Here is a 27,131-nt window from a genome sequence, read left to right as displayed (position 1 = left end):
TAAGGCGGACCGGAAAAGTGCCCGAATCTTGTAAAGTACTTTACGGACTTCCTCGACCCGCAACTACCCACGAAAAAAGAACTCGATTCTACTGTAAAAGAAGCGTTGGGCCTTGGGGAGGGGTGACCCGCTCGCAGCGCACCCCACCCTCCCAACATCGCATCACATGCGATCCGAATGACTTCACCCACCGCCGGGTCACGCACACACTTTCCCAGCGCAGTTCATCCTCCTGGCAAAAAAAAGGGACAAAATGCTCCTTTACTAAAGGAAAACGTCATTTATTTAAGTATCGATCACTCAATTACTCAATAAACTCGTTAGTTTAGTTATTACATCTTTTTTTTTTTTTTTAAGTCACACTCGAGACCGCTTCCCCTTTCGGAGGGGACCGCGGTTCATCATTTCCTGGCGGCCTCCGGGTCCCGGCGGCCCGCGCTGTACCGGAGCGGCGCGTCTTATTCCCGGAGGCGACGACGATGGACGGCGGAGGTTCTTCTCCCGGACCGAGCGCCTGCGGCCGGCGGTGAGTAACCAGAAACCCCCCCTCCCTTCAGGTCCTTTCCGTCCCTCGTATTAAACTACGTTTAACATACTAGAATTAATTATACTATCAGTTTGCTTCTCAAACAGTATTGTGTTGAAAGCAATTTTGAAAACGTTGCAAAAAAAAAAAAAAAAAGTTTATTTCAGAATTTCCTTACTTTCAAAAAAACAATGGAATTATGTCACATCTGTATTGCCACTTTTTAATGATTATTGTATGTGTGTTTTATACTTTTACTCTTTTAGATGGCCCCTTCTGGAACAATTTCGGAGTAACTGTTGGGCAGTACTTTTTGCGCAGTACTATGTATTTTTTTAAATAAAAGTGGGCATATTTTAATAAATACGTGGGCATATTTAGCCTAGCGGTTAAGGAAGCGTTGCCCACCAAGGGTGATGGGATTTAATAAAGTAGATATATAAATATAATATACATAAACATAACCAACATATCCCACATAAACCAAAAATAAGTTTGAATAGTTTTATTGCTACTAATGGCTGTCAGAATATGTTGTTTTATGAACGATGGAAAAGGAGGGATGAAGAACAATTGAGTGAAATGCAAGGTTGCGGAAGCGGTCCAAGCGGTGCAGGGACATTCTTGGGCTCCTGAGGTTCCACTGAGCACCTTCGGTTCTTACGTTACAGAGCGAAGTGAGTGCCGCCGCACCATGGAGCTAAACAGCAGCAGCTCAGGAAGGGACAATGTCCTCTTGGACAATAAGCTCAGCCAGGAGAGAAGGGGACCGGACTTGAGCCTCACGCCCATGTTGGAGAAGACCAGGGAGTTTTTTCAGACCTGTGACCTGGAGGCCAAGGGCTACATCACTCGCACAGACATGAGGGTGGGGTCAGATGCAGATCCGCACGACAGTGCCTAACGTGTCACTTCATGCCATCGATTCTCTTACTTTTCACCAGAGGCTCGACAGGGAGCTGCCCCTCAGCGCAGGTGAGCTGGAGGACGTGTTTGACCTGCTAGATATGGACAAGAATGGCTTCCTCACCCTCTGCGAATTCTCCACTGGACTGGGTAGGTTTACGTGACTGAAAGAAACTGAGAATGTGTGAGCAGGTCGGTTCTGAAAAAACGGGCAGGCGTTTTTTTGCACGGCCGGAGGATTTCGGTGGCTGAGGAGACGCTGTACGAGAGCCAGTGCGAAGAGGTTGTAATGGGGGACGCGGAAGACGAAGAGAGACACTTCAGTATGCTGCTGGAGAGCCTGGGAGCCATCAGCATCTTTGAGGAGTGAGTGTCCACTCTTACTGTAACCCTTATAAACTAAACAAGAAAAGAAAGTTCTGAGCAAACTGGACTTTTGATTAATTCAGTCTTAAGCATTTTGTTTAAAAAACAGTAAAAATACGAACATGTTGGCACTTAAAATCCATCTCTCTCAAGCCCAGAGGAGGTGCGGAGCCTTTGGATGCAGCTTCGCAGAGATGAGCCTCACCTTTTGGCCAACTTCGAGGAGTTTCTGGCTCGAGTCACAACCCAGATCAAAGAGGCTCGGCAGGAGAAAACGGAGATGGAGAAGGCCCTGAAAAGGTCAGCCCTCTGATACAAAGCACCGGCATCCAAGGACCCTCGATTTATAGACATAGAACACGGGGATTTACAGAAGTAAATAGAACGTTTTTTTACTCTGTTTGCTGATTTGTGATTTTGATCATGAACAAGTTCGTGATGAACAAAGTTTAAAATGGGAGGAGCCATTGGAGATGACTGACAGCCTTCATGCACCCGACTTCCTCGTTCTGAATGATTTAAATTGTCCCTTTTCCTGCTTACTCTCTACTGTAAACGTCTCAGGACCGCGACTGCGATAAAACCAAAAATCCAGACAGATTAAGCAGGCTTTATTTCAATCATTTTGGTTGGTGGCAGTGGCGGCCTAGCGGTTAAGGAAGTGGCCCAGTGATCAGAAGGTTGCCTGTTCGAATCCCAATACGTCAAGGTGCCACTGAGGTGCCACCGAGCAAAGCACCGTCCCCACACACTGCTCCCCGGGCGCCTGTCATGGCTGCCCACTGCTCACCAAGGGTGATGGTTAAAAACAGAGGACATATTTCGTTGTGTCAACGTGTGCTGCGCTGTCATTGTTTCACAATGACAATCAGTTTCACATTCTTTCTTATAATTCCTTAATTTATGATATAACTGATCAGTTCCTGTAAGTAATGATTTGAGGTTTTGTCATCAGTAAACTCTGCCTTACTTGAGAACAGATGATGGTGCTCTGGGTTCGGCTTATGATAATACTCTATAGAATGCTGCTCTATCCTTGTCAAATGACCGCTGAATTTATTTTGAAGTGAGGTGTAAAAAAAAAAAAAAAATCCCTTTTGCCACATGAGCAAACAAATTAGCATCAGTTGCCGATTAGCACGGCATGCTGCTCTTGTTAGCATTAGCATGTTGGGGATTTTCACTAATCTCATGACCCGAACATTGAACACCACACACTAAATCTGTGTTTGAGAAGATTACAGATTCTGAACTGGGGTGTACATGTGATTTCACTTTGTGGGTGTATCGGCTGTAATTTTTAAGCCGCTAGCTGCAGAGAAGTAAGTATTTACACAGCGGGCGCAACTCGGGGGAGAAGTCGCTAATGTCCCAGGTAAGTTTTCTTCTGTCTAGTTGTTCCGAAATGACTAATTGTGTTGAGTTAGCTTGTTAGCAGAGTTAAAAGCACTGCATAGTAAATGTCTGCATTGTCAGGTTATCTTTGTAAAATATGTGTTTAGGAAGGCAGCCACACACGACACCGAGATCAGGCGGCTGTACGAGGAGATGGAGCAGCAGATTAAAAATGAGAAAGACAAAATTAACTTTAAGGTAAAAAAAAAAAAGAGATGTCCAAATAATAATAATAATGATATTTTGTCAACTTTAAAACAGAGGTTGTGTGCATGGGCAAGAAGTGCAAGTGATTGTGTATTAAGTCAAGTCAAATAGTTCATATGTACAGAGTACAATGAACCAAGCCCAATGAAATTCATAACCATCTCAAGACAAGACATTTAAGACTTCAAACCGGACACACAAGACATACTAGTGCAACAATATTGATATGAATATACAGTACAGGGCAAAAGTTTGGACACACCTTCTCATTCAATGTGTGTATTTTCATGACCATTTACATTCTCACTGAGATTCTCACTGAAGGCATCAAAACTATGAATGAACACATGTGGAGTTATGTACTTAACAAAAAGTGGAGACCTGGCCTCCACAGTCACCGGACCTGAACCCAATCCAGATGGACCGGCAAGAGTGAAGGCAAGGGGCCAACAAGTACTAAACGCCTCTGGGAACTCCTTCCAGACTGTTGGAAAAGCATTTCAGTTGACGACCTCTTGAAGCTCATCGAGAGAATGCCAAGAGTGTTCAAAGCAGTAATCAGAGCCAAGGGTGGATATTTTGAAGAAACTAGAATATTAAACATGTTTTCAGTTATTTCACCTTTTTTTGTTAAGTACATAACTCCACATGTGTTCATTCATAGTTTTGATGCCTTCAGTGAGAATCTACCAACGTAAATGGTCATGAAAATAAAGAAAACACATTGAATGAGAAGGTGTGTCCAAACCTTTGGCCTGTACTGTATATGGATGTATGTAGAAATAAGTATGTCATTATGAATATAAATATGCATGTAAATAAGTCAGTAAAAGTTGCATAACATAAGTGTGTAAGTTATGTAACATAAATGATCAGTGGCATTTAAAGTGATGTGTGCTACATCATTGCATGTGATGAAGTGAAAGAATTTCTATTGCCCTGAAAAGAGAAAGAAAAACCTGTCCTGTTTTTAGACATATATTCGCCTTTTCCTTCCCATTTTTTCTCTTTGCATTTGTTGCCTCCACTTCCTGCTCATTTATGGGTCTTCCTGTTGTAGAACAACACCGACCAGGTTATGTGATAAAAATACATATCTAAAAATATATAAACAAAGCTAAGTGTTTCATGCGTTCGCTGTGATGACAACAATTCATAATTCTCTTCAAAAGGGTGACAAGAGTCCAGAATGAGATCAAATGTTGGACACTTGTTGGACACTCATGTTAATGATCATCTCACGATGCTGCTTATCTAAACAACAGAAAACATAAATGTTTCTTGTATTAAATTGCCCCGTAGTCTCTGTTGCCTCTGTGTGTGTTAAAACCTTTGGCTGGTGGTGTAACAGAGTATGTCAAATGATGCAATGTCATATCCGTTGTCTCTGCTTGACAAACAACACAAAAATACTGCCATTTTTTTTAATTAACCAAAATAAGTGTTTTCAATAGAATATATTTGTAATGTTCTATGCAGTGTCGTTGGTCAGTCTTTAGGTCTGTAAGATATGTGTTCCTTCTGCAGGACTCAGAGCGGCTCCTGTCCCGCAGTCAAGACCTGCAGGGGCAGCTGAGCAACAAAGAGAAGGAACTGGACCAACTGTTCCTCAAACAGAAGTGGGTGGGTGAGAAGCACACACACACACCAAGCAGGGGCAGGGGCAGGGGCAGGGGCAGGGGCAGTGGTGGCCTAGCAGTTAAGGAAGCGGCCCTGTAATCAGAAGGTTGCCGGTTCGAATCCCGATCTGCCAAGGTGCCACTGAGGTGCCACTGAGCAAAGCACCGTCCCCACACACTGCTCCCTGGGCGCCTGTCATGGCTGTCCACTGCTCACTCAGGGTGATGGGTTAAATGCAGAGGACAAATTTCACTGTGTGCACCGTGTGTTGTGCTGCTGTGTATCACATGTGACAATCACTTCACTTTAACTTTTTTCTTTAAGCTTAACACAAGGATTCCCGAGTGCTCAAAGAAACAGCATTTTCATTAACGCGTTCCATCATTAAATTGCAGATGTGAGGAGCCAGATTTGCACATCCAAGAAAATGTTTTACTTTTATTATACAGTCAGGTCCACACATATCGGGTAAATACACTGTTCACCTCATTTGGATGTAAATACCCTCAAATTAAATCTGAAAGTCTGCAGTTAAAGCACATTGTGTTCGTTTAATTTAAAATCCATTGTGGTGGTGTATGGAGCCAAACATATTACAATTGTGTCGATGTGCCAACATTTATGGACTGATTGTACCTAAAAACTGATCACTGCCCTCACGTGCCAATACTTGCACAACTGCTACATTTGCACAATAATTCGGTAACTGTTTACCTTCTCTGTTTATATTGAAGGTATGGTTCAGTACATTTGTACTGTTTTTGCTTGTTGCACTACTCTCTTCTTATAATGAAGTATTTGTGAGCTTTATGAATACTTATAGATATATAGTATAACTGTAACCCCCCCTTTTACTGTTAGTTTGTCTGAGTGCTGATCTTCTGTTGTATTCTATGTTCCACCAATGATCCAGGAGGACGATACTTTGTGTAACTATGTGCTTTGTATATGGATGGGATGACAATTAAGCTGTACTTATTTACTTTAAGCATTATGCATATTGGTGTTTGTGTGCTCGAGTTAATAGGTGTCAGTTTGTGGGTATTCATCATGCGTGCACGCTTGTGTGTGCAGTTGGAGCGACAGTGTCAGGAGCTTCACACTGAGAGGCAGGAGAGTCGCGTGGAGAACGTGAAGCTGAAGATGACCAACGAAGAACTGCGCCATGAGCTGGAACAGACCGCCCATGCACTCACACTCACACAGGAACATCTCAGCATCCTGCAGGAGAAGGCAGCTCGACTGCAGCAGGAAAGAGACCTGTGAGTGAACACTATCAAATACTCACACAGTCCCCCGCAACTCGACAGATACATAAACCAGATGCATCATTTAAAAATGTCATGACAAACAAGTCATGAGTGTTCATTAGTACAAACGTAAAATGGGATGTCAAAATAATATCAGCCAGTACCAATATACAACCAATATATCGGTGCATCCCGAATCCAACCTACACAGATGTATAAAAGAAATAAAACAACAGAGCATCTAAAAAAATATTGTGAAAAAGGGGATATTTGATTTTATAATTTAATTAAAAAAGCTAAAGCATACGTAATGCCCCAGGATGAAAAGTTGAGGTCATTGAGGTCATCATTTGAGGTACTGGATTTCTGATAATCAACATAAAACAACAACTATTTCACATTAACTGGAATTAATATAACACACTTTTCAAGATTTTGTCTTTTTTTTCAAATGCCACACACACCATAACTTTCTTACATGCTGATAAGAGGAGTTGCATCCATTTGCTGTGTGAATGTGTCTGTGTGTGTGTGTGTGTGTGTGTGTGTGACACAGGGAGATGTACAGAGTCACAGAGGGATTGCAGCGGGAAAAGCAGAGTCTGATGAAACAGCTTGACCTCCTCAGGTAAGATCTTCAGTCTCAACCACAAACACACAAGGAAAGGACAGACACAATACACAAATAAAACATTTATTCTAATCTTCCTGTGCTTCTTTAATGGCCAGAGAAATGAACAAAAACCTAAGAGACGAGCAGGACATGAGCTCACTGGTGAGTAAACACTTCAATATCTTTTAAACTGACACCCCAGCTACCCTAAAGAAAGAAATTAAATTTCTGTTAAACCCACAGAAAACCAAAGGTTCAATAAAGGCATTGTCTCGCAAACAGCGGGTTTCGTCTTTGAAACGACTGGACAGGATTCGGACTGTGAAGAGGTCTGTAGCTTCGCCCTTCCTCTATTTTTGGTTTAAATTTGACAGTTTGTGTTCTTACATGATTATTATTATTTTTTTTTTGCAGTGAAGGAGACTTAGATGAGGAAGAGACACAGAACTCAAACCGGAATAGCCCCAGTTTGGTCAATGGCCGCCCTTCCCTTTCTGCCAAGGTGGCTGATGGGAAAAGACAGAAGGGAGTGAGGCCGAGTCTGTGGGACACGGTTTCTGAGGCGAGTGGAGGAGAGCGCTCTTCAGAAACCGGGGGAGACGTCTTTGATTCCCCCCTCAACGGGTGGCCTCTATGCAGGGTCATATCCATTGAAGAGGACCACCTTCCCCACCTTCTGCAGGGAGAACCCCCACCTCTGCTCCACCAGCTCAATCAGGGTGGTGAGGAAGCTGGGGAAGTTCAGGAGAAAGGCTCCCCTGCTCAGTTGTCTGTCCAAACCAAGTCTTCCTCAATGCAGATAAAAAAGAAATCTGACCAGGGTGAAAAAGGACCCTCTGGTGCCCGAGGGCAACCTGTCGGCAAGGAGATTCTGCAGCAAGTGAGTCGACTGAGAGCTTGACCCCTAACCGACCCTTTAAAAACCCTACATTTTAATGTGACCCTCAGCCATCAGTCCTAATGTTCTAAAGTATTTGCATAGTTGATTTTGGCCACTTGTCTTAATTTTAGTTTTAATCTAGCCTTTGCATTAGCTGTCATTTTAGTTTTTAGGGGCCTAGCGGTTAAGGAAGCACCCCCTGCAATCAGAAGGTTGCCGGTTCAAATTTCGATCTGCCAAGGTGCCACTGAGGTGCCACTGATCAAAGCACCGTCCCCACACACTGCTCCCCGGCGCCTGTCATGGCAAATTTCACTGTGTGCACCGTGTGCTGTGCTGCTGTGTATCACATGTGACAATCACTACACTTTTAAACTTTATTAGTCTCATTTTAGTCTAGTCAAGTTTCTAGTAAGTATTTTAGTCTCAATTTAGTCAGAATTATCCATGATTATTTTAGTTTAGTTTCAGCCAAGGAAAATAGTATTTTAGTTATTTTTTTTTAGTAATGCAGTTCTATTTAACCCAGTCAATATAGTACAAGTACGTAGTAGAACAGAAAAAGCAACATTTCCTTTTAGTCAAGCCCATTTCATAATTAAATCAAGGTTATCTCATTATTATATTATTGTTACCTTATAGACTCCAGAACACTACATTCATTCCAGTAGATGCATTTGTCCCCAGGTCTTTTTTACAACTACACAGACTGTTTTATTTTCCACTTCACTGTAAAGAATGTGTATTAAGGTTGCTTGGGCTTTTTCTCTCAGCCCTCTGATAACCCACCACCACATCTATCTAAGACCCACCACAAGCATTCTGTTCGTTGACTAATGTATTTTGCCGGACATTTTGCAAACACAGAATATTTACTAAGTTACTATGGTGTGCTTTCTTGTGATCTGAGGAGACCTTGGAGAGCTCTGTGTTAGTGCCGGACCGGCTCTTTAAGGTCATCCTGGTTGGCAACTCCAGTGTTGGAAAAACAGCTCTGCTGCGGCGCTTCTGTGACGGGCGTTTCCAGCCTTCCACCCTCGCCACCGTGGGTGAGTACCGGTCACTACCCCCACATTGGGCGCTGCAAGCTTAACAACACCCACACACCGGCTGCAGTGCTGGCCTGCACTCTGTGTGTGTGCACGTATGTCTGTTGTAGTGTGGGGCAGAGATGAAAAAGTCATGCGCTCTCTCTGGTGCACATTGCTGTGCAGATTATGTCCAGCCTGATCATTTCATCCAAATTCACACGCTTAACCATTTGACACGAGGAATTCAGTTGTCAGGGAGGAAAAAAAGTTGTCCAATATTGCCCTCTAGTGGCCATAAAAAGAAACAAAAAAGCCTACATAAACCAACACACAGGTTGGTAATGAAATATTGATGTGTTTATTTCTATCCGTATGTCTCTGTGCTCTCACAGGGGTTGACTACAGCGTGAGGACATTGAATCTGGGGGATATATATGTAGCCCTCCAGCTGTGGGACACAGCTGGGCAGGAAAGGTAGGAGATTTCAGTCACACCATACGCCAGTGACTCTCATAGTGATCACAGTGTCATCCATATCACTTCTTACACTTTCTTTGCTTTTCTCAGAAATTAGTAAAATGGAAAGAAGGCTATCATTCAGGGAAAATGATGCATACATTTGATGTTGAGATATACAAATCAATAAAAAAGCTTTTCATCAGTTCTTGCTACTGGCAAGGAGACATTCTTAATAATTTTAGGTTTATTAAACAAAACCAATCACATAGCACTGAACACACAGGGGCAGTTGGTAGTAACAAGGTGATTGTGACAATTTTTAAATAAAATCAGTAGAGAAAACTATTTGTGTATGTGTATAGCGTTGTTCATAAATGTATACTTGTAAAGTTGGCAAAATATCATTTATGTCAAGGTTGCACACTATGTTCATGGGACACAAGGCTGTACCAATTGGACATTAGTGTCTAATCTTCATTTGATGTGAAGTGAGATTGAGTCATGGGACTTTAGTTATTAATGAAGTCATTAAAGCCAGAAAGTAACTCATGATTTTTTTTTTACCCACTGTGGCTGGCAGATACCGCAGCATAACACATCAGTTCTTCCGGAGAGTGGATGGAGTGGTGGTCATCTACGACATCACCATGGCCGAGTCGTTCCAGGCAGTGCGCTCCTGGCTCACCAGCATACAGGAAGCGGTTGGAGACCACATTCCCATCATGCTCCTGGGCAACAAAATGGACAAGGACAGCGAGAGGCAGGTGTCACTGGCACACGGGCAGAAGTTGTCGGCGGTGAGAGATGCAGTGGTGGACACAACAGGACACGTGACACACACATACACATGTAATTTAACCAGCCATTGTTTTGCCTTAGGAAACTCAGCTTATGTTCTATGAGGTCAGTGCGTTCTCAGGGGAGAACGTTATGGAGTCGCTGACACACCTGGCCAGGTGAGGGAGCCACTGTGTCATTTACGGAGTCACCCAGGGGGGGAATTGAACTGCTCACACCTTCTGTGTTCTTCTCACAGGGCTCTGAGGGAGACGGAGGACCTTGAGAAGGAGAAGACAGTGCAACTGGGAGCCCAGCCAGGCAAGAAGAGATCCTGCTGCAAGTAAAGCTGGGGGGTGCAGTAAGAGCTGAGTCCTTCAGTTTTACCTCTCTGGAAAAATCTGGCATTCCGCATCCTGCCTAGTGGTGAAGTGACACCTAAAATGTGAACTAGGCGGGGCTTAAAAAAATCATGGCGCGTTGTGAATATTCAACGCATTATTAAACCAACGAATGCTTGTAATTATTTATTTAAATTCAGGTGGGACAGCATGTTGTGGGTCATGTGGTACAATGTTTGAGGTCACAATGAATAAGAGGAGGACTTCACTCGGTTTTATGAGTGAGCTAATCTTGATCACGATATGTGTTAGAATAGAGAAACCCATTTGAATAAAATAATAATATATAATTAGAACAATGCCGTGTATATGAAGAAGTCCTATTCCATTTGTATTTCAATTTCCATTTACTTTACTTGTATTTGTATTCATTGGCGAATGGTATGTTTCTGTTATATTTAGCTAATGCAGTATTTTTCAGAGGTGGGACCGTGCCTACTGATCTTTGCATTTATGTCAAATGCGGCAGACAGCTTTTCCATAGGCTTTCATTTATTCTGCATTCTTTAAACCAATCACAAGTGAATAAACAAGGTATAATCATCTTTGCATTAAATAAATTCTAAGACAAAAATAATTAACACCATAAACTGAGGTAAATATAGCAGTTGAGGTTCCAGACTTAAACAATAACACATCAACACTGTTAGACACGCAGATGTTCGCTAATATGACGCATGAAGCATGAAGTCATTTGCTCAGCAGAAACACAAACTGTGGTAACAAATAAATAAATCAAAGACAATATTCAGAGTCCCATTAAATCTTACAATTGTCCAATCACTTTAAGTTTCATTGTGAATTAACATGTTTATCTCTGACCACTTTATCGTAATGTTTGCAAGAAAGCATTTTACCCATACTGAAAATTAATGTAGAAAATGGAAACAAAATAAAGATAAATTCTAGAATTTATGTACATATACATTCAAAGAGTTGTGGTCCGAAGCCCGGAGTGCCACTAGGACACTATTGCTCTTCGTGGCTGGGCCCTGCGGTTCCGCTGCACCTCCCTGGCTGGAGAATTCCAGTAGAGGTAGGGAGGGAGGCGGGGTCTCTGAGTGGCTGCGGTGCCGGCGGCGCCCTCTGGTGGAGCCCTACCGCATTTTGTAGTCATGGGAGATGGCCGCATCGCACAGCTGACCTTTGAAGTCCAGCTCGAAGGTGAAGTCCAGGTCACGCTGTGGAATTTCACACAGGGGAGAATCAGGGCCATGGCCGCAGGAAATGGACAGGTTCGCGTATACACACCTCATTTTTCTCGTTGGGTTTGACAGTGATGCTACCAAGAATCTCCTCCCCCCGGCGGACGGTCAGGTAGTCCTCCAGGTAGAACACAGTCTGTTTCCAGTGTGTGCTGGCAGCATCAGGAGCTGAAAAAAACAACCATATTTTTCCATCCTAACAGAGTTTTTAGTTTTTATGTTCTGTTAAAAAAAAAAAAGCATTTCACCTGTGGAGTGAAAATGGAGCTAAAAACAAGAATTCGGTTTGTTTAATATGGGAGCCCCCACCAGACTGTTCACACCAACCCACCATGCTTTGCGCCTGACTGTTGGGGCTACTAATGATGGCCTGAGCCTCATAAAGGTGAGGTGGGACTGAACACACCCTGGCCGGGAAGACGTCACTCCCTGAATTGAATGAACCGGTCTTCGCTGCTTGCAGGTTTCATGCCATGAGCCACTGTGTACGTCCTCTGCCCACCTGTGGAGAAGCCAGTCTTCTTGTGACACTTGGTGAACTCGATGTTGAAGTAGGTGACGAGCGCGTGCACGTAGTCATTCCGCTGAATCTGCAGGCAGAACGCCGAGGTGAAGCTGAGGTCCTCCGGTTTCACGGTGTAGATGTCCACTTCCTGTTGGAGGCGCGCCACAGGCTGGTCAGCTTTTTTATCTACCCGTGAGCACTACATAACATGGAGATGTAATTCTGCAACACTGGTAAACTTTTTTATTTATATATCTCGATTTTCAAATATGTAATCGAGGGTAAGTAGATTTTCTAAATAGTTTTAAAATGTGGTATTTAAGTAGGGGTGGTAGTAGCCTAGTGGGTAACACACTCGCCTATGAACCAAAAGACCCAGGTTCAAATCCCACTTACTACCATTGTGTCCCTGAGCAAGACACTTAACCCTAAGTTGCTCCAGGGGGGGACTGTCCCTGTAACTACTGATTGTAAGTCGCTCTGGATAAGGGCGTCTGATAAATGCTGTAAATGGGAAAAAAACATTTAAATTGATGAAATTGAATTACAGCTTTGAATAAAGCTTTGTACATTTACATTTAAGGCATTTGGCAGACGCCCTTATCCAGAGTGACTTACAACGTGCTTTCAAGTTACCATCGATGAAGAGATCAATTCCGGTTCACTAGGACCCCCAACTATGTATACAATCTTTTTATTCACTCTGTTGTAGATTCTGTACACAAGTTCGACTATAAGAAAGTTACAAGTTCATCTAAATATTCTCTAAAGAGGAAGGTCTTGAGCTGCCGTTTGAAAATACTCAGTGACTGAGCTGTTCTAACCTCGAGGGGAAGTTCATTCCACCACCGAGGGGCCAAGACGGAGAAGAGTCTAGATGAATGTTTTCCTTTTACCTTCAGAGATGGAGGGACCAGGCGAGCAGTACTGGAGGCAGTACTGTATCTACCAAACTGAATTTTATTTTCTGTCCACAAGGCCACAATGCATGTGTTTTTTTTATCTCTTGAACAAATCTGCTCCATTTGAACCATCCTACTTTTTTTTCTGTGTGGTTACCATTCCATATGAGGAACTCCTTTCATTCACATCCTGGACAATGAAGCGGGGAGCTGTTTTCCACTTCAAAGGCCCTAATCCTCCCAGAGCTGAAACAAATTCTCCCTCTATTCTTTTATCCTTCACTCTTTCTGCTTTTCATTGACTTCCACGATACTTCTGTAGTGTGGGCATGGCATGAGCGTAGATGACAAATCCATTCAGCTAGGCAAATGCTGGCAGATAATAATACGCTGCAGAAAACACACACACACACACGGCCCTTCATGTGTGAAATGAAGGTACTCTGGGTTGGTGGGAAACCAAACCTTGATCTCTCATCAAAAACAACGACATTACAGACTTTTTACCATGTTCTCCTACTGCATTTGCAGACAAAGGGCAGTGATGGCCTCATGGGGCAGTAGTGGGTGACACACTTGCCTGTGGGCCAGAAGACCAAGGTTCAAACCCCACTTGCAACCCTGAGTGTCTCCAGGGGGACCGTCCCTGTCACTACGGAATATAAGTCGCTCTGGATAAGTGGTTCAGGGTCAGGTCCCCTTGAGGAAAGCACCGTCCCCCACACGGTGCTCTCCGGGCGCCTTTCATGGCTGCCCACTGCTCACTAAGGCGGTGAGTTAAACGCAGACCAATTTTTGCGGTGCGCCACCATGTCACAATGACAGTCACTCCACTCTCATGTAAAACAGAACACTCGCTTTCACATCACAAGGTCACATTATGTCAGTTCGAAGCAATGTCCAGGTATAACGTTTATTGTAGATAGTGTTTATTTGGCCATTTTTCATTTCTGATTAACCAGTGGCCAGTATCTGGGACCCCCCGTGAACACAGAAGTGATGCTGTCAGAGCTCATTGCTCTAAAGGGATAAGAAAACAGCTCATTGCACGCTACTGTTTCTAATAAAGTGGCCAGCGGGTGCGCATGCCGGCCACAAAACGGGCTTGTTTGCGGTTAATGTCCCATGTTTGTTCTGAGTGGGTATGATAAATCAGTACATATTCAGCGTAAGCTTTAGAAGTGAAAGGTGCTTAATGAAAATTGGCCTCTTCTATGGCTTCCCACGCAACATGTGTCCTGGGGTGGTGTTGAGTCAGTCAGCCGGTGTGATTCACCCTTTCATGCGCAGCAGCCTCACACACACACACACACACACACACACACACACACACACACACACACACACACTCACAGGCGACACACCTTGATGAGGCAGGAGTTCGTGACCACTTGTTTGGGGTCCACGATATCCACCAGAGGCTCCATGATGGCGACGTTGCGTATGCAGGTCATGTCGAAGCCATATACGTTCTCCCACCCTGCAGAAACAGGCATGGACACAACTGGAAAAGCTCGTCACGGCGACGGAAATGTCAGAGCTGTTACACAGAAGTGACATGTTTATAGGGCTACGAGTGACTGTGTCTGACTTTTTTGTTTGCCGTTTGTTTAAATGCCTGCGCGTCTCCCAGAGGGACGTTATCTGTCTGTTTGTCCTGTCCTCTCGTCTCCCCTCGTCTCGCCTGCTCTCGGGTATCTCTTGGTGCCGAAGCGCACCGCCCCGTCTGGCTTTTGATTAGCTCCCCCACAGGCTTGAAACAAGACGAGACTCCCAAATTCACCCCCCCCCCCCCCCCGGCGTGTGACAGATATGCAGAAAGAACCAGGTTCCTAGGAACAAAGACGGGGGGAAACAAAGAAGGAGAGACAGTCGTGCCTCGAGGGAAATATTACATCAACGGGGGGCTTTTATCAGCCGTGAAGGTTGTGACATCACGGGACAGGAGGGGTGGGGGGGACAAAATGTGTTTCGCACAAGGAAATAAACACCTCATCTCTCAGATTTCCATTTAGTCAGCCCGACGCAAACCTCCCGTCCGCATTTGGGTGTAAAAATATACTCACAGTGGATTTTGAAGTCTTTGTACTGCCTGTCCTCAATTGCCACCAGGTACAATGTGGCTCTGTCTGGAAACATCAGGCCTCCAGGTTTCTAAATGGAGAGCGCAGAAATGACATGGACACGACATGGTAAATTATGCAGTAAACATAATACAATCATATCATAGCAGCGTCATATTTATGTGGATGCAATAGTAAGTGTATGTGGATGCCCATCACAATGCCAGAATTAAATCTCTGCCAATGTGTGTTCATGTTTGGCGTGGTTCTCCAATAACTGTGACAGAAACTGCGTTTGTGTATCATGACATAAAATAAACAAGCTCTTGTGATTCTGAGCTCCTGAGAGCCTTCTTCTAATCTCTAATGTTAATGTAAGATCTTCAGGCCTGAGACACATTATGGTCTATATCAGCCCCATAATAACATTTACCCACGTTTCCTTCAATCATGAAAAACACTAATACAGATTGATTTGTCATATTAAATATCAAATGGCTTAACCCTAGGAACTAGCTCTTGGTCAGTTTGACTCATTTGTCCTAACTGGTGGTGAGGCTGTGGAATACTAATACTAAATTTACCATCCATGGCTGGTTTAATTAGAGTGTTCGTGTTTGTAAAAACTAAAGACATACTTGATGTGACATTCGCGAACACCACCTATGTGTAATGTCTTATAAAGTGGCATGAAAATAGGGCCCGTAGTGCTGCTTCAGGGCTATAGAAAACATACTAGCATACTAACAAGCTGCGTGCGAAATTATGTAAGACTAATTTGCTTTTACAATTTCTGTATAGCGTGCATGTCCCTGGTGCTGGGACACTTTCACCCTCTCAGTATTTATTTGCTTGTCTGTCCGACCACGCACTCACCAGCCACTTGTCCCTGGCATAGATGACCGTTTTCAGCATGGACTCGTAGAAGAGGCAGTAGCCCATCCATTCTGAAATGATGATGTCCACCTGCTCCACCGGCAGCTCCGTCTCCTCCACCTTTCCTTTGAAGATGGTGATAACTGCAAAACACGCCCGTGTGTTAATGCTGCACACAACCGCTGTCCACTTTATTACACCTACCGTGTAGCCAGAATTAGTACGGGCTTTCACACAAAACGCTGCCTGGTATGTTCAGGCTTTATCAGCACGCGGAAAGCCTTGGCGAAAATAGCGAGGAGTTCAGAGCAAATGTTGCCAGACTGGGAGGCTTTGAATCCCATGTTTGTGGGTTCCAAATAGTTCGAGAGTTTCCATTGTTAAATTCTAAGAATTTTTTTTTACCCACAACAAAAGGGTTAGTGTAGACCAGACAATGTCTGAACATCAGTGATTGGTGGACATTAAGATAAGAAAAGTTATAATTTAGTATAGAGCAGATGTTTTTTAGCCTGTATATACAGTACAGGCCAAAAGTTTGGACACACCTTCTCATTCAACGTGTTTTCTTTATTTTCATGACCATTTACATTGGTAGATTCTCACTGAAGGCATCAAAATTATGAATGAACACGTGTGGAGACCTGAACTCCACAGTCACCGGACCTGAACCCAATCCAGATGGTTTGGGGTGAGCTGGACCAACAAGTGCTAAACACCTCTGGGAACTCCTTCAAGACTGTTGGAGAAGCATTTCAGGTGACGACCTCTTGAAGCTCATGGAGAGAATGCCAAGAGTGTTCAAAGCAGCAATCAGAGCAAAGAAACTAGAATATAAAACACGTTTTCAGTTATTTCACCTTTTTGTGTTAAGTACAGAACTCCACATGTGTTCATTCATAGTTCTGATGAAAATAAAGAAAACACATTGAATGAGAGGGTGTGTCCAAACTTTTGGCCTGTTCTGCACCTTCATCACTGCCCTGCAGATTATCATCATCGTCATCATAAATACGAGTAAAGGAAACAAGTTCCCCACCGCAGCAAGTTCTCGACATAGTCACTCTTTCTGAACTGTTCAAAAAACATCCCCCATAACTTAAGGTGGTGGGGTGACCACAGCAAAAGGTCCCTACTTTCCAAGAGACTCAAATATGAAACATTTGACTTTGTTTACCATGTTTTTATACTTTTGCCTCTTTTTATATAAAAGGAAAAGTGCCCTGAAGAAAGCAGATCTATAAATGCTGATGCTCCGCTCTGGCGGGCTCGAGGGGGGAGGCCTTTCAGGACATGGCCGGCGCTTCTCCTTCCTCTTGGCAACCAAGCTGCTGCTCACCAATTACCGGCGTGGCGGCGGGAGTGCGTGCCTATTCTGGGTGTGTTTGTGCGCGTGATAATTTGCCCTCGCTGAGCCAGCTGTCCTTCGCCCGGGATCACCGGCAGAAACGGGGCCAGCGCGCCCCAAACCGACAACGGCGCTCGGCACGTCTCCGCAGCAGGAAGTGACTGTGCTGCTTCCTGTGCGGCAAGGAAATGTGCCACCAATTCCTGGAGGAAGCAGCTCTGCAAGTGGAGTATGCGGCGCGTCCTTGGACGTCCTACAGCTCTTCGCGCCGTAGTGCAAACAAGGAGCTAATTTCTGACACGCTGTTCGGCGGTGGGAATGGTGAAAAAAGGAGGGAATAGCCGGTCCTACCGCCGTCCAGATGGTTGGACTTGATGATTTTCTCCGAGTATTCGGATATGCTGGAGCATTCAATCTGTTCAACAAAAGAGAAAGCAATGAGTTAGTAGCGCGTACCGCGTGACCCCATTACTTGCGAAAGCACACAGATTGTTTCACACCCCCTTCCTCTCTCTCTCTCTCTCTCTCTCTCTCTCTCTCTCGCACACACACACAGCCACACACACCCCCACAGATCGGCACTAAACCGCGAGGCTCTCGACAGTGTGTTGCAGCGCGAGGGCGATAATGTGCTCCCCCCGCTGCGTCTCACGATTCATCTGAGCCCGCCATTTCTCCCCGCACGGGCTCTCCGCAGTGATTGCAGGCCCATCAAGCGGAAAGTTCACGCAGGAGTGTGTTATGATGCGATTGTTGCAAACTACTGAACAGCGATGAACTCATGAACATCTACATACTCGCAGACATATTTATGGGGTGGTAGTAGCCTAGCGGGTAACACACTCGCCTATGAACCAGAAGACCCAGGTTCAAATCCTACTTACTACCATTGTGTCCCTGAGCAAGACACTTAACCCTGAGTGTCTCCAGGGGGGGACTGTCCCTGTAACTACAGATTGTAACCCACTCTGGATAAAGGCGTCTGATATATGCTGTAAATATGCAGTCATGCACACTTGTCTGTTCCTTCTATCCAACGTAATCTTGTTGCTAATCGGCAAGGTTTAACGTGAAGTAATTCACTCCAATGTAGACATTTGTGGGAAAGACAGAAAGTCATATGTTCTCTCTGATCGTAACAATGTGATCGGGGGAGTGGGTGGCCTAGCGGGTAAAGAAAGTGGGTTTGAATCCCGGTGCCACCGAGCAAAGCACCGTCCCCACACACTGCTCCCCGGGCGCCTGTCATGGCTGCCCACTGCTCACCAAGGGTGATGGTTAAAAGCAGAGGACACATTTCGTTGTGTCGCCGTGTGCTCTGCTGCTGTGTTTCACAATGACAATCACTTCACATCACAAATTAGCCCAAAATAACGTGCTAAAGATGTGACGTTATGGAACACTGGACACCTTGCAGGGGCTCCACACGAGGTAGATCTGGAGCAGGTGCTGAAGACATGTGACTTCTTACTCTCTGAAGTTTTTAATTCCAATATTTTTTTATACCCTCAATAAGTAAAGTTTTGACCACTATAAGAACCACTATTTTCATCAACCAGACAGCATCGCCCATGTCATCCAGGAAGAGAGTGGTAATAGCCTAGTGGGTAACACACTCGCCTATGAACCAGAAGACCCAGGTTCAAATCCCACTTACTACCATCGTGTCCCTGAGCAAGACACTTAACCCTGAGTGTCCAGGGGGGGACTGTCCCTGTAACTACTGATTGTAAGTCGCTCTGGATAAGGGCGTCTGATAAATGCTGTAAATGTAAATGTAAAGACAGCGTACTAGAGTTTCATCATGGCATAAAGGAGACCACTGTCACCCAGAAAGAAATTTCACCTTTAATTCCTCACCCGTCTGTATCTGACTAGAAAGTTCCTCCTCCGCTCTTATTTCATCAACGTCGACCTTTAACCCAGTCACTGGCCACTCAGGGCAGTGGTGGCAATCGTACGGTTGAAGGGGTCAAATCCCGAACCGCCTGCTCACCAAGGGTGAAGGTTAAAAGCAGAGGACACGTTTCGCCGTGTCTCGCCGCGACAGGGCTCCTTACCCCATACACATGGCGGGCGCCGGCCTTCGCGGCGAACATGGACAGGATGCCCGTTCCGCTCCCCACGTCCAGAACGATCTTGTCCTTGAAGAGGTGCTTGTTGTGGTACATGGAGTTCCTGTACGTGAGCGTGCGCACCTCGTCCTTCAGCATCTCCTGTGCGGGGAGACGTCAGCGTTAGAGCGTGTGCGTGTGCAGAGGAGGTGTGGAACGTGCACGCTGGTGCATCTGAAGTTTTCGGGAACAGCCTGTTAATGAAAGTGTTGAGGAGGAGGTGACGCGCTCGGCCGCCAGGATCTTTTTATAGAGGCGGGTCTCCATTAGAAGCCTGCTGGGATTAGCCGATACGCATCTCTCTCTCTCTCTCTCTCTCTCTCTCTCTCTATGCATCCTTTCTTTTCTATTATCAGGGACATTGGATCTATCAGCCAACAGAAAAGGCCTGACCTACATGTGGAAAATGTGTCAGCGTGAAGAAGTCAGCCATGCAGGCTCGAGAAGGCAGATGAAATTTCGGTCTCGTTTGGGGGGGGGGATTAATAACTGGAAATGGGTGGAATTAATCACCATCAGTACCCCTGAGCATCTGCTTTAATCAGCGTACCTCGTGGATGCCGAAGTGGGCGTACGAGTCGAAGTAGTAGTCCCGCGAGGTCATCTCCTCGGGGTTAAGCAGCTTGGCCATCTTGCCCCGGCCGGGGCAGCCGGACAGGGCGGAGACGTGGGGCGCGCGGGGCGGGCACGGGACGTGGCGGGCGGCCGGGTCGGGCTTGGGCAGGGACGAGGGCTGGACGGACTGGGACAGGCTGGCGGTCAAGGGCTGCTGTTGCTGTTGAAAAAAAGAAAAAATAATTAAAAAAAATCCAAACCTCGGTCGATAAATCCCCAGTCATCGACAGGCTGAATATCACAATACTACGGAAAATATTACACGGAGCATGGAATTAATAAGAGATAAAAATCCAACCCTAGATCGATAAATCCCCTGTCATCGACAGGCTGAATATCACAATACTACGGAAAATATTACACGGAGCATGGAATTAATAAGAGATAAAAATCCAACCCTAGATCGATAAATCCCCAGTCATTGACAGGCTGAATATCACAATACTACGGAAAATATTACACGGAGCATGGAATTAATAAGAGATAAAAATCCAACCCTAGATCGATAAATCCCCTGTCATCGACAGGCTGAATATCACAATACTACGGAAATATTACACGGAGCATGGAATTAATAAGAGATAAAAATCCAACCCTAGATCGATAAATCCCCTGTCATCGACAGGCTGAATATCACAATACTACGGAAAATATTACACGGAGCATGGAATTAATAAGAGATAAAAATCCAACCCTAGATCGATAAATCCCCAGTCATTGACAGGCTGAATATCACAATACTACGGAAAATATTACACGGAGCATGGAATTAATAAGAGATAAAAATCCAACCCTAGATCGATAAATCCCCTGTCATCGACAGGCTGAATATCACAATACTACGGAAAATATTACACGGAGCATGGAATTAATAAGAGATAAAAATCCAACCCTTTGATCGATAAATCCCCTGTCATCGACAGGCTGAATATCACAATACTACGGAAAATATTACACGGAGCATGGAATTAACAGTAATAAAAAGCGTTTCAGCACCGCGGACAGCGCGCCGGGGTTCCCCCGGGTTCTAGGGGGGAACCCGGAATGCGGAATTACATCAGCCGCATTCCGCCGTTATTTAGCACCGAGATGCACTCACACACACACACACACACACACACACACCGCGAACGCCTCATTCGACCCCGTGACCTTACGGGCGTTTAAAAGCCCGTTTAAATGTGGCCGGACGGGGTCCGGGGGCGCCGGCCGTACCTCCGCGCTCTCGGTCTCCGCCATCTTCCTCCGGAGGAGCGCGCAGCGCGACGAGTGTCTCAAGTCCCATCCGAGCTGCGGAGCCAGTCTCCTCCGGGAAATGTTAACCATCAAAAGCGCACCACGTACGGCAAAAATCTAAATCAAAATCAGTAAAATAAAACAAAGACGTCCTTTCGGTTAAAAAGCGGCGCCTTAAAAAAAGTTGAGGGCAAAGTTGAGGGTCAGTTGCCGGACCGTGATCTCGGGATCCCGGGACCTCCGTGGGACCTCGAGGGATGGTCCTTCGAAAGCGCGCCAGCTGAACCAGCTGAGCTTCGGAGATGCTCCTGGTCTCCGCGGCATCTCCCATCAGAAGTTCCGCGTCCACCATCCCCCGGTCCCCCGGCTCCTGGGCAGGTCCGGCCAAGTTCTCGGGAGGACCATCTCCATCCGTCCGGTCTCCATGCGCGCCACTTTCTTATAAGCCCCGCGCCTCCCACACCTTCTCCGGCGGATCCAGGAGTCGGGCTGATGGACCAATGGCAGCTCCTGCATCTCCTCCCCCAACCCCGTTCATGTCGGGAGGTGATTAGTCTCCATTTATTTATTTTATTTTTTTTTTACAAAAATTCATCACTTTTTCCATTATTCCATTATTCTGGCATGTTGAAATAGACGTGTGTCTGTGTGCAATGTTAGACTTTTTAAAAAAAAGTATAAAAAACAAGTGTGCCTGTGCTGATACTGTAGAAAAAGGAGTAAATGTTTATAGCACAACGCGCCTGTGTAGGATTTTTATGGCGATATGGATTCTTCGCAGTGTCCTGGTCGGATGTGACGGAGAAGCAGGAGGCGCAACATCTACTGACAATGAAACGAATGCCACGCCGAGTCATGCGGACCATAACTGGAAATGGAATGAAGCAGGTTTTACACACGCCATGCAAGAGGCGAAGACACGATGAGGAGCCGAGAAGGTCATCGGCCAGATTTACCTGGCTGACACACCCGAATTCCCCTTCACTTCTCCGTTGGACCAATGAAGTGTCAAGTCGTCTCCCAGACAAAAGACAGATGATGATCTTGGTGCCATCTTTGGTCATGTCTTCTGATCAGTGTTCCCATGTTGTACTGTGAGAGGAGCCTAGTGGGTAACACGCCTGCCCATGAACCAGACCCCCAAAGTCGCAGGTTCAAACCCCACTTACTACCGTTGTGTCCCTGAGCAAGACACTTAACCTCAATCCAGGGGGGACTGTCCCTGTAACTACTGATTGTAAGTTGCTCTGGATAAGGGCGTCTGATAAATGCTGTAAATATAAATGCATTGTGCGCCCAAGTAGCATGGAGACAATGCATAGGAACACCAGAACGTAGGACAGCAGTAACTGTTACAATGTGACCAGGAATCAATTCATCTGATTTGGTTACTCAAGCCACCGAGTCTATTAAAGGTCCCCTGAAAATGTGACTTTGTGAGATTTTTTTAACATTAATACAAGTTCCACTAGCCTGTCTATGGTCCTGCAGTGGCTAGAAATGGCGATAGAGTAAAGAGTGTTTTGGTATCTGCTCCACCAGTCAGCGAGTGGCAGCTCCAACGGCTGGATCTGGAATTCGTACCCTTTATGTTGTCACAAGGGGAATTTTTTTTTTTGTTATTCCGGGAAAAAAGGATTGAAAACGACTTCCTGTCTTCGCCAAACATTGTGGTGGTGAAGCCGTTGATGACGTAATTTACGCAAATGCAAATGCATACATTTCTACAGGCCGCTCTCCTCCTTGTCCCGCCTCTCTCCTCCTCATTAGCGTTAAAAGCTACAGACATCGAAACGGGGCACCCTGGGGAATGTCATTGTCATTGTGAAACACCTCAGCACATGGTGCACACAATGAAATGTGCCTTTAACCATAACCGTTGGTGAGCAGTGTATGGGAATGGTACCTTGATCAAGGGAACCTCAGTGCACCTTGGCGGTTCGGGATTTGAACCCGAACCACTGCGAGGCAGCGCTTTTAACCACGCCCCTTTCAAAAGGAGCTTCCGTCATTTTCGCTTGCTGGAAGGAGCTCCAGTAAATTCTTACCGCGACGGAGCGTGTCACATCGATGCCAGAGGGGCCGCGTGGGGCTTCGGGTTTATTGTTAGACAGCAGAGCCCCTCCCCCGCTCGGTGGCGAACCCTTGCGTCGGCGCTGCGCGTGTATTTCTGTGCGCGTATGGATGCGTGCGCTCGCAACCGCCCACGCCTCGGCTTGTGTAATCCCTCGCACGTGGCGAGGGATGTGGGAGGTTGGCAGGCCTGGCTGCGCCGGCCCTGGCGGCTGAAGCGCTCGCAGACAGAGATCCGCGGTTAGAACCGGCGCGAGCGAGGCGAGAGTGCCGCTCCATCGCCCCTCCTTGCGTCCGCCCTTTTTTTTAATCACTAGAACCCATCACGCTGGAGATGGAAGCCTGGGCTTCGAAAATCGATCCGAAGCAAGCGGATGTCACGGACTCTCTCTGGACAGGACCGGAATAGAAGAGCCATTCCGCCTCCACTCGCAACCATGCCACGTGGCCCACCGCTCTGCCGGCATCATGCGGCCTACGCCGGAGCTACAGGAACACGCACACACGTGCACAGTCAGGGAACAGGCGCGGCTGGGTATATACGGGAGTGCTGCGGCCAGTGGGTGGACGTCGGCGGGTGGGCAATCGGCGAGTTTTTTTTTTTTTTTTGCGGCTCCACTAAAGTTTGACATGTGGCTGACGGTTCCAATGCACCGTTCCAATCGCAACCACCTCACTTCCTTTGTGCCTTTTCATGGCTCTGCCGGGGCAAATTTGTGGGGTCAAAGGTGACCAGTGTTGTCTTGGTGTAGGATACGGCTGTATGAAACCATGCGGTGGCGATTCAAATTTCTTTATGGAAAAAAAACTGCACAGACATGTTTCATGGAAACGATTCTGTACTGAGTAAAAACGGTCTTTTATACGTGCATCTCCCTCAGTAAGCAGAGGGCAGCAATGAAAGGCGCCCAGGGGAGCAGTGTGTGGGGACGGTACGCTGGGCCACCACTGCCCCAACGGAAGCAGTGTTGAGCCCTCTTCTGGACTCACTCTACACACACAAATGCAACTTCCATTACCTGGGAGGGCACATCACAGAGGACACCACTAGGACGGTCCATGCAGAAACGCTCCAGGGAAGAGAAAGGGGCAGTGGTGCCCTGACGGGTATAGAAGCGGGCCCGTAATCAGAAGGTTGACGGTTCTAGTCCCGAACCGTCCCCACAAACTGCTCCCCGGGCGCCTTTCATGGCTGCCCACTGCTCACTAAGAGTGATGGGTTAAAAGCACTTTTAATATTGGCTGGATTATTATTTTAAATTGGCATCAGCGCTAGCGGTGCCCCCCTGATATTGAGTTACTTTGTTCTTGTTGTTTCTTCTACTGTGCTTGCTACAGAGCAAAATATGAAAGGTTAAGCGCATGAGGCAGGTTTTGAAACTACCCAACCAGCCCATTTTGCTGGTGCTCAACTGTTTCTGAAATTTAGGTGAAAAAGATTAAAATGGGAAGAGCCTATGGTGGTGATTGACAGCCCTCATGCCCCATTCCACCCTTGTGGCACATTCAAGATGAATGAATCTGGTGAATCTGACATTTGTGAACACATGTATTTCTGAGGGCAAATTGTTACATTGACCACAGAGCGCAATGCTTATGTAGCCTCGGACCAAATGAACTAAAGCTGAGGGGAAAGTCAGGTTATTTGTTCTGAGATGCCTGGGGGCACCGCTGTGTGTGTCGATCTGACTGAATCCCAAGCTTTGTTTAGTCCTCTCCTTGTCCATCTATGACCGTGTGAGCTGGACCGTGCCTGCCACCACTGTGAGAACAGGCATTAAAAGAGCTTAGCAAAGGCACAAAGAAGGGCGATAAACCATCAGCGGATGTACAGATCTGGACAGACTGCACTGGGATCGAATTACAATGAGCCCAGTTCGGAATGTTCACTCTGAAACACAAATACAAGTAAATGCATTATACATAAAATGCAATTAAGATGAAAATATGATATATACACACACACACACACACACACACATGCATACATACAACTAAATACATTATATATATATAAATATCTCATATGTTCTGCTTAATTCATTATATGTGTATATGTATGTACATAGTAATAGAATAATAACACTTAATAATAATTGTTCAATATTCTATGCTGAAAAAGGTGTATTGGTGCTAAAAAATGTAACAAATTATGGACATGGAATGACTGCCACAGAAATAGAATAGTGGTGTTGTCCATGAAGGGAAAGGGAATTCTGCAACTGACGATCCAGTTCTGGTTCAGAAATGCAATGACAGCTCTCAGGTGTAAGTGATGATAAGTGATGATAAGAGTGATTGGCTCATTAATGCAGGCCCCGTTGAGATTTGGCATTGGGACTTATATTCCCAGAGACGGTCCATTTCCTATTAATGAGATGTTCCCTTTATTAGGTTATCAGTGTCACTTGATTCCATCCATGTGACCGGGAACAACACGGAGATGAGGTCACGTGACCCCTATAAATGGGCAAGATGGCTACTGCCAGCCGCTCAGTCATTGATTGGCTTTCGTCAACAGGTGCTGGTCCTGTGCTGGTACCGTGACAATGAGGAACAAAAGGGTACTTTTGTACCACTGAGGTACAACTGAGCAAAGTGCCGTCCCCACACACTGCTCCCCGGGCGCCTGTCATGGCTGCCCACTGCTCACCAAGGGTGATGGTTAAATGCAGAGGACAAATTTCACTGTGTGCACCGTGTGCTGCTGTGTATAACAATCACTTCAGTTTTTTTTTTGGTTTATATAATTTAATTTTAAGTGATGTGAAAATTACACTTGGAATAAGAGCAGTTCCTTAGTCATTAGAATAAAAGTTAATGATTATATTCAGTGATTAAAGTCCACTTGAAGTGCTTGTTTGCCGTTAAACTTGAATGTCATACGGCACCTAAGACTTTAATAGATTTTGACTTTTAATTTAGCATCGGGCTGCCAAGAGGCCAACCATGGCCCAGTCCTCAATCAGGCGCCCCACCCATGAATATGTGCCGCTCTTATGATTTCAGCCCTTTCACCCTGTTCTCCCCGGTTAGTGGCGTGCATAAATAACATCACAGCAGCGTGAATGCCAACACAGCCCCAGTCAAATTAACCTTTGTGACTGAGGGGGTGACATCACATATTCAGCAGGTGCAGCACTTTGCATAATGAAGCAGACAATGAGTAAAAAAACGAGGTAAGAATACACAATGCAATCACGTGCACAATTTATCTTCTTCTTCTTCCTTTACTTCTGACAGCTCCCTTTAGGGGTCACCACAGTGGATCAACCATCCTTGCACCTTCCTCTTTCACACCAACCACCTACATGTCCTCCTTTTCCACATCTATAAACATCTGACTAGGCTTTCTTTTGTTCCTCCTGCCTGGTTGCTCCATCCTCAGCATCCTTCTCCTCTGTACGTGTCCATACCAACGCAATCTTGCCTCTCTGACTCTCTGAAACATCTAACCCTAACTGTTCCTCAAATGTTCTCATTCATAGACTCCTCATCCTCATCACCCTAAACATGAGTCTCATCTTTATCTCTGCCACCTCCAGCTCTGCCTCCTGTCACTCTGCACTGATGAATCAAGATTGTGATTCTCAGAAGGTGCTATGACCACACACTGCTCTCAATGGATGAAGAAAAGACAAGGGATACAGTGAATTTATTTATTGCCTGGTAGGGTGGTAGTAGCCTAGTGGGTAACACACTCGCCTATGAACTAGAAGACCCGGGGTCGAATCCCACTTACTACCATTGTGTCCCTGAGCAA

General features: G+C 45.6%; 2 protein-coding genes across 6 annotated transcripts; one reads left to right on the top strand and one right to left on the bottom strand.

Moving 5' to 3' along the window:
• The first annotated feature begins 351 nt into the window (after positions 1 to 351).
• On the top strand, positions 352 to 11,215 carry LOC114764483 (ras and EF-hand domain-containing protein homolog). Of its 2 annotated transcripts, none has more exons than XM_028954162.1 (17): positions 352 to 526; positions 1,198 to 1,394; positions 1,471 to 1,582; positions 1,648 to 1,798; positions 1,952 to 2,098; positions 3,301 to 3,391; positions 4,928 to 5,023; positions 6,095 to 6,282; positions 6,827 to 6,898; positions 7,000 to 7,045; positions 7,127 to 7,212; positions 7,298 to 7,763; positions 8,677 to 8,812; positions 9,187 to 9,268; positions 9,834 to 10,050; positions 10,133 to 10,209; positions 10,290 to 11,215. In XM_028954162.1, the coding sequence occupies exons 2-17, from the start codon at positions 1,221 to 1,223 to the stop codon at positions 10,375 to 10,377; spliced, it is 2,229 nt and encodes a 742-aa protein (XP_028809995.1). In that variant the 5' UTR covers positions 352 to 526; positions 1,198 to 1,220; the 3' UTR covers positions 10,378 to 11,215. The 2 variants fall into 2 exon arrangements, with proteins under 2 accessions (XP_028809995.1, XP_028809994.1); XM_028954161.1 differs by having other exon boundaries at positions 353 to 526; positions 8,674 to 8,812; positions 10,290 to 11,214.
• Positions 10,906 to 21,737, bottom strand: prmt8b (protein arginine methyltransferase 8b). 4 transcript variants are annotated; one of them, XM_028954163.1, is made up of 10 exons: positions 21,512 to 21,737; positions 19,995 to 20,219; positions 19,391 to 19,546; positions 17,682 to 17,745; positions 15,983 to 16,125; positions 15,110 to 15,197; positions 14,408 to 14,523; positions 12,139 to 12,289; positions 11,683 to 11,804; positions 10,906 to 11,612 (listed from the first exon to the last, which is right to left on the bottom strand). In XM_028954163.1, exons 1-10 carry the CDS (start codon positions 21,617 to 21,619, stop codon positions 11,529 to 11,531), a joined length of 1,257 nt encoding a protein of 418 aa, XP_028809996.1. In that variant the 5' UTR covers positions 21,620 to 21,737; the 3' UTR covers positions 10,906 to 11,528. The 4 variants fall into 4 exon arrangements, 3 of the variants coding, with proteins under 3 accessions (XP_028809996.1, XP_028809997.1, XP_028809998.1); XM_028954164.1 differs by lacking the exon at positions 21,512 to 21,737 and adding an exon at positions 21,275 to 21,331; XM_028954165.1 differs by lacking the exon at positions 21,512 to 21,737 and adding an exon at positions 21,056 to 21,073.
• Positions 21,738 to 27,131: the final 5,394 nt, after the last annotated feature.

The sequence above is a fragment of the Denticeps clupeoides genome, chromosome 15 (assembly GCF_900700375.1).
Source record: "Denticeps clupeoides chromosome 15, fDenClu1.1, whole genome shotgun sequence".
Classification (NCBI taxonomy): domain Eukaryota; kingdom Metazoa; phylum Chordata; class Actinopteri; order Clupeiformes; family Denticipitidae; genus Denticeps; species Denticeps clupeoides.
Note: the sequence above shows the minus strand (reverse complement) of the source record. Positions and strands in the feature narration are given on the sequence as shown.